Genomic DNA, 7,908 nt, shown 5'->3' with positions numbered 1-7,908 from the left:
GATTTGGTCGTAGAGAGCTTTGGCCTTTGTCCTGATCATATTGGTGTCCAAACTCACTGTCTTTTTCCTGCAATCAGCAATCCACAATGCCAGTGCAGCTTCCATTTTCACAATTCTCTTATTACGCGGAGTTACCACACGTTTCGCTTCTTTATTGAAGCAGTTTTGCGGATGTTTGCTTCCTCTTTCTTGATGTACCGCACTGTAGATTCATTCACCCCGTAATGGCATGCTACAGATGCATAACTTCTGCCCTCTTTGATCATATCTAAAAGTTTCACTTTTTCGCTGATGGTCATCATCTTCTTCCTCTTGGGCGCCCCGGAGGAAGCTTTCGCAGGGGCACAGCGCTTAGGCGGCATTATAAGGACTTAATTAATAAAAAAGTTATCGCTTAAACAAAAGTTATCGCCAGCACAACACTAAAATACAGTATGCGAGACAACACTCGTACTCTCATTGGTGGATGTCGCACCAATCACGCGCCTTTATGAGAGCCTGTGGTATGTACAGAAAACCCGCGAAGCACTGAAGCCTCAAGACATGAAGCGCGAAGTGGCGAGGGAACACTGTATCTCAGTTTCAGGTCTTGGGGTTTGGTTCCACTTAAAGTGCTCCTTTCTAAACTCTACATACATTGACAGCTGTATACTTCTAGTCAGTAAAAATACTGGTATATTTATTTTACGACAAATGTTTTTTTGTAGCTCAGAATTCACCTTTAATTACTTGCTATACAGGTCAAAGTTTGTTTGTTTGTTTTTATTTGCCTAAAAACACTTTCTAGGATGTATGTGAATATATTTAACCTTTAAGATGGTTAACACATGCAGTTTTTGTTGCGCTGAACCATTGCGTGTGTTTAGTAGCTAATTGGTAAAACCCATTGCGCGCTCCTGTATGATATGTTTGAGTGTTGTGCCTTATCTTTAAACAGATAAATATGACTTGCAAGTTTAAAAACATGGTTCCATGTTTAAAAACAAACTCAAACTTATTTTTGTTTCACCTGGCTCATCAAAGACTACACAACAATTAGACATTGTACAAAAATTTGGTTATCTATATAAATTACGGACACCTTTGTAAAAAAAAAAACCAAAAACATTTTGGCAGTATAGCAAGTTTTTGACATGCTTTTTAAAAAACTGATAATGTTGTGGCTTACATGCTGGGTTAGTGTTACTCAAAAATGTCTCTACTTTGGTTTTTGATCCTACTATATACTATACCATATATTTATGGAAAGATCTTGCATTGGGATTATGCACTCACATATTTGAACTCCCTGTTGAATGTATGTTCCTTGTCTGTGGCTAGCACAATGCAATTGTTTGTCATTAGATGGTTTGTAAAAACAAACATATGTTATTCCCGATGAGTCTTTGGGAAGCCATCTTTCCTTTGGAGAGATTTTAAACCTAACTTTCACAGGGAGAGTCTCTTGTTGGAGAAATTTCATGAGAACAGAGGAGTGTTTCCAAGGAGTGGCCCCAGGGCTGGAGCCTGGGCCAAGATAGCGTGTGACCCCTAGTAGTCCCCCTGGATAGTAGTACAGGAGCCAAAGAACTGGAGCAGAGTAACACAAGAAGCTTCTGTTTAGTGAATACTGTGTAGTGCTCTTGGATGCTGAGAGCCATACAGAAAATGAGCTGAAAAATTGTGAAATTCTCTAAAGAGTGTAAAATAAAGAGTTGGAACTTTTATTTTTGACTGGACCTGCATTCATTTGCAAGAACAGGTAAGTGGAATAACTAGAAGAAAAGTTATCTTAGAAGCAAAGTCCCTTTTTCCTGGAACATCAGGGAAATAGCTGTAACTCCTATTTACTTATTTGTATTTGTTACCTTTGTTCTACAGTGTGAGCAGGGCTGGATTTCTCATAAAGCTGTGTACACACTTCCAATTTTTATCGTTGGTAAACGAACAACGAACGATCCTGCACGATATTTGCGAACGATCGTATGGCACCGATCCTGTACATACAGATAACGACACGATCGTTCAAAGATATTGTACACACGATAGATGCGATCGTTTGAACGATACAGGAAGTGACGTGCACCACAGGAAGTGAGCGAACGTTCGTTCACCGAGCATGCTCAGACCATGGACGATCACTGAACGACCGTACACACGATAGATGGTCAACGATCGTCGTCCGATCCGCCGGTCCGGTCGTTCATTTCCAACGACTATCCTCATTCGTCGGCGTCGTTGGTTACTTTTTTTACGAACGATTTTTGGCCAATCGGTCGTTCGTTCGTCGTTCATTTACAACGATAAAAATTGGAAGTGTGTACGCAGCTTAAGACCAACCTAGGCCATAGCCAGCCTAGGGCAGTGGTCACCAACCTTTTCATTCCCGTGGACCACTAAAATTACCGGCTCCAGATCAAGCGGGGAGCCGTGTGTCACTCAAAGGGGGAGAAACCTCCCCCATAGTGAAATCATGATGCCAGAACCCCACCCACTGTGTCCAGAGACACAACCTGCCCAATTCCCTGAGCCTGGGATCTGTACAGGGTATGTGGCCCGTGGACCACCATAATTTTCTCGCGGACGACCGGTTGGCGACCGCTGGCCTAGATAGTAATGGGGAAGCTTATAACTGTAGGTGGTTGTTAAGGCTTCAAGTAAAATGTCTTCTTCGTGACAACCCTCTTTCCTCCTTTTCCGATTCAGAATTCTGCAACTCCCTGTTTAACTAATTCCAGAAATGAATTCGGTAAACACAAAATGATTCAAAAGAGAAACCACAAACATAAAATTAGCAAATAACCTATACAGTGCAAGGGCAACCTTTTAATTTTACTCAGAATTCAACTTTCGGCCAAAAAGCATTGGGATTGTCACATGTTCTTGTGCTTGCAGTGGCCTGGAATAATTTCAGCATCGAAAGGAGATGTTGTAAGCCTGACTATGCAGGCATAAAAAGCTCCTTGTCATATTCTATTCAGCAATCATGGGATATTCTTACCACATAGGCTGCATCCTCCAATGGAGGAGAGTACAGTGTGGTGCTCACTCATCCTCCCCTCTCCATAGAACAGAACAGATGCTGTGTGTGTAGCACTCATTTTTGTTTCTGTCAATGGAAATATTCATGATAGATTGTTTCTAGTGGCAAAAATCGTATGTGTGTACATGGAATAAGTACCCTAAAAAGGGCATTGTTTCAATAAATCAATCCCATGAATCTGCAATGTGAGAGAACATTTTTTTTCTTGTATTATACTATTGAAAGGACTGTGCAATGGCTTTTTCATAACCGTTTTATTTATACATTTATTTTTCTAGGGCTGTAACCATGTGTGACAAACCAGTGCTTTACTACTTCAATGGAAGGGGGAGAATGGAGTCTGTCCGTTGGGCTTTGGCTGCAGTAGGTGTTGAGGTTGGTATAAGGCAAAGATGACTTGATTCATCTCAAATTAATACAAATCTTAGAAAATGGTCATCTTAGTTAATAATCTGTTGGACATTTTAATAAATCTGTTTTCGCTGTAGTATAATCAATCAATCTCGATCCAGAAAACCCTCCATGAGCTCAATTTTCTGAAAATGCAACAAATGCTTAATTATTTGTTACACAGGAATGATTTATAGTAAGTAGTGAAAATGGAAATAAAACTTTTTTTTTTTAATCTTTTGTTTTATTTAGCAAAGCTTTATTTATTTTTCCGATTTGGGTTCTACTGCCACCTGCTTGAGTAAGAACTAAACAAAAGCTCAGACTAAGGGGCCCCTGTTAGTTGCTAAATTCCTTTACTTCCTGAAGAACTTTAAGGCTGGGTCTACATGGACGTTTTGTAAAAAGGCATGTAAACGTTCCTACTGAGTTTATAAGCGTTTTTATGCACTTATTTTAACGTTTTAAAACTTTTTTTTTAAATGCTGGAAAAAGCTGAAAAACGTCTATGCCGCGTTTATCCGCATTTTACCGCAATTCTACAAGCATTTTAGCACTTGGTAGAAATGCAAACTGTAACCCTGGGCAGTGATTTCTGCAAGTACAGTAAGTACATACATCCCTGCATACATGTGATAATGTGATCATGCAACAGTACAGTGACAAATGTAACAGTATACACAGAATAGAGTGAAAAGAGTGCAAAGTGAAGCACAATTAAAGACAATGACTACACACAAGTGATAATGAATGACATCATTTGCAGGTGTGAAAAGCACTAAAAGCAAACACAATGGCAGACAATCTTCACACGTGCCAGGCATAGGCATAGGCATAATTTTTAACAGCATAGTACATGTAATTAATCATGCATGACACATGGAATAGTGACACAGGACACAGACTATTGTTAAAACGTTTGTAAAAGCCTCTATTGAAATAAATGGAAGCTTTTTTATTGACAATTTCTAGCATGCATAAACGCAGGAAAACGCTCCCATTAAAATCAATGGACGCGTTTTCCTGCGATTTCCCGCGATTTACCAGCGTTTTAATTTTTTAAACGTTGCAAGCAACGTTTAAAATAAAGCTCAAAACGTGCCTGAAGGAAACGTCCTGGTGTAGATTAGCCCATTGGAATGCATGGGGACTTCAAACAAAGGCTTTAAAAGCCTGGACTGGGGAAACAGTCCATGTAGACTAAGCCTAATAGAGTTATAGACCGCCTATGGAGTTTTCACTCCCATGGATACATTTGACTGGTCAGCCTAAAAGTGAGGGCTTTTGCCACTAGCAGGACACTCCTCTAGACTGAGTTTTTGCTCCAGGCCTGGTGTACTTTTGTGTGTTAGTGCCCAATTGTCAAAAGAGCTGTGTGCAATAATGGACTAAAACATTATTTTATGCTGAAAACAAAAATTCCTTCCTCATAGGTGGAAGATAGCACTTGGCAGTATAGTTTCTAAGAAGCAACTGAAAATTCCCTTTCTCTGGCCTTGCACTGAAGAACATTGCTTACATTGAGTTTGTACCTCACCCCTGAATTTGGGTGACTTTCCTCCCTCATACAAAAAGATACTTGTAAGTTAACGGACTCCCCGAACTGGCCTTACACTTTAATGACCTATTGTGAGCTGAGAGCTAGTTGGTGATATGACTATGATATGAGCTGCAGAAGATGTCAAATAGGTCAGCCTTACAGCCAGGTAAGCGGTGTATATAAGTATGTACAGTATTTAGTTAATGTAATCCACACTACTTATATAGGAATGAAAAAGCGAGCCAATGGGAACCTAGGAAAAGGATTATATAGAGCCGATATATTCTAAAGTTCAGGTTCATTTATTTTTTTTTATAATTATGAGGGAACCAGGGACATGAATTGCTGTAAAACTGCCCATGAATTTGAGAGGATTGTTTATGCAGTTGTACATGCTACATATCAAACCTTTCTTTAATGTCTATGGACATCTTCCAAGTGTTGTATCTACAGACATTTCCCAGCATGCTTAACCAATGTCTTTTGACTTTTTTTCTTGACAGTTTGAAGAGAAGCTATTGGAATCAAAGGATGAATATGAAAAATTGGTTAAAAGTACGTATTTACTACTTTATTTGTTGGTTAGTTTTAAAGGCAGTATTTGCCTATACTGGGCTCTGAACTGTTGCCTTTTTAAGTATTCTGTAAATAAACAGTTTAAGAGATGATGTTTAAATCATTATTTTTATAAAAACTTGTGGCTATTAAATGTGCCCTTATCAATGAACATATACATGTGATTTTAAAAATGTTTGATGGTTGATTAGATTATTTTTCATTAAAATGTGGAAGGGTCGGACTTTTTATCAGGTAATTATTACTGTGCTACTTTCTGCTCTGGTTCCTATCAGTTCTTGTTGTGCAGATATTTTAACACTCTAACCCAGAAAAGGCATGCAGATAACAATTCTTGACATTCCTAAAACATTTTTGATCAGCATACATGTTCAACGTTGCTAACTAAGAAAGTATTCAGACAAATAGGCCTTACAGCCAGGTAAACTGTATTTTCAGTAGGGTAACTACTGTATTTCTCACATTAAATAACTCCTTTACCAACTTGATTGCCACAGTCTGTAAATTTATACTAACAAGAAGACTTTTCTATGTAGAAAGACTGTTTGTGTACGTTCTTTTTTAGTATGAGTACACAGTAGTGTCACTGACAACCACTGGTTTACAGTAAAGGTCAATAACCCATCAGTGTACAGCATGGTCCATGATCATGTGAATAAATTGACATAAAAAAAAAATCCGTAACCTGCAGATGTAACTGTACCTTACACACATTGACAGCTGAAGCCAGCAGGTTGCAACTGTCACCCTATATATCTGTTTTATTAAAATGAAATGTTCTAACTAACTTTTTAAAAATGTTGATTTACCATGTAAAAATCAAATAAAATTCACTGTAAACATTTGTAAATGAAATTAGTTTATCTTCAGCATTATCAAATAAGTAAGCTAATTACAATCCTTGGTATTAAAAAGAACAATAATGCAATAGATTCACCATAGAACAGTATGTAAAACTGTAGTTACTGGAAAACAAAAAATCGATAAATGTATCAGCAGGGGTGTAGTCATAAAAAAAAAAAAAGAGGGGACACAGTACTGTAAATGTAAACCACTACACTCCTGCCTATGTGTCACTCAAAGGGGAAGAAACTTTCTCAAGAATGATGTCATGATACCAGAACCTGTCCACTCTCCCTTTACAGGTCTAAACCTGCAATGCCCATGCATGCCCATTCCCGAAAAAAGTGTGAGCACAGCGTTCCCACCTGTGCCCAGCCCACTACACCCCTGTGTAACAGTGATTTTAAATGTTTATTTAATTAAAATACACTAAAGCTTTATACCCTCACACAAGAAGTTCAACAGTAATTTAGGGAATCCAAAAACCCTATCTATATATTTGACTTTGCTGCTTACTGCATGATAGCTGGTGCTCAGTGTAGAATACTGGGTTTTTACGCACTTCTCAACTGTCCCTATCCAGTCTAATGCCAAGTTTTAGTCTGATAAGTTTTTATATATATATATATATATATATATATATATATATATATATATATATATATATATAATTATAGAGACAGTGTTGTGGTAAGAGCTGGGGGTGTTTTGCAAAGAGTCATAGCAACTGAACTCATTTGCACTATTGTTTTTGTAATAACAATGTGGAAAAAATGAAGCTGGCACTTTAGTGTAGTCAGTCATATTCTATTTGCATTGACCTTTGCCATTTAACAGAATTATACAGGTTAAACACTACTACTACAACTAGCATTTTTAGAAGGTATGCAGTGGTAGCCATATGTTTCTCATTATGGTGGTCTACTCACCTCATCTGTTTGCTTTAAGCCAAGGCTAGTATATCCACAAAACATGCACCTTTATAAAGACTGGTAAAAGTATGGTACATGTGAGATGCTGCATAATTGACACTGTGATGGCTCAGCTTGGACATTAACTTTTACTTACTCATCTTGCCTTGGATTTTTTTTTTTCAACCTAGGTGGAGATTTGCTGTTTCAGCAAGTTCCAATGGTGGAAATAGATGGCATGAAACTAGTACAAACTAAAGCTATCCTGAGCTACATAGCTGGAAAATACAATATATATGGGAAGGACCTAAAAGAGAGAGTATTGTGAGTATTTACTAAAAATAAACCCTTATCATAAAGGTAACAGTATGCACCGTATTTCAATAATGAGTGTAAATGTGTAAATGAATAAAAACAGCTGTATTGTATTGTACTAAAGTGCTATAGTTTAACCACCTGGGCGTTACACTGATGTCTAGATTTCTGTACACTGTTTTTCATGAAATGTTTTTTTTTAAATTGTAGACCTGTAACTTACAGAAATATGTCCGAACAAGGGTCCAGTAGATATCATGAATATAAAAAAAAATTTGAAACACAATCACGTAAAAAAAAAAAAAAAAAAA

At 37.7% G+C, this 7,908-nt stretch overlaps 1 protein-coding gene across 1 annotated transcript in view; it reads left to right on the top strand.

Moving 5' to 3' along the window:
• Positions 1 to 7,908, top strand: part of LOC140328667 (glutathione S-transferase 3-like) — an 18,530-nt gene that overhangs the window by 5,744 nt on the left and 4,878 nt on the right. The window contains exons 2-4 of the mRNA XM_072408442.1: positions 3,301 to 3,397; positions 5,456 to 5,507; positions 7,474 to 7,606. Coding sequence (XP_072264543.1) covers positions 3,311 to 3,397; positions 5,456 to 5,507; positions 7,474 to 7,606 — 272 coding nt within the window. The 5' untranslated portion in view covers positions 3,301 to 3,310. The remainder of the gene's footprint in view (positions 1 to 3,300; positions 3,398 to 5,455; positions 5,508 to 7,473; positions 7,607 to 7,908) is intronic.

The sequence above is a fragment of the Pyxicephalus adspersus genome, chromosome 4 (genome assembly GCF_032062135.1).
Source record: "Pyxicephalus adspersus chromosome 4, UCB_Pads_2.0, whole genome shotgun sequence".
Classification (NCBI taxonomy): Eukaryota; Metazoa; Chordata; class Amphibia; order Anura; family Pyxicephalidae; genus Pyxicephalus; species Pyxicephalus adspersus.
This window is presented reverse-complemented; position numbering and strand designations above follow the sequence as displayed.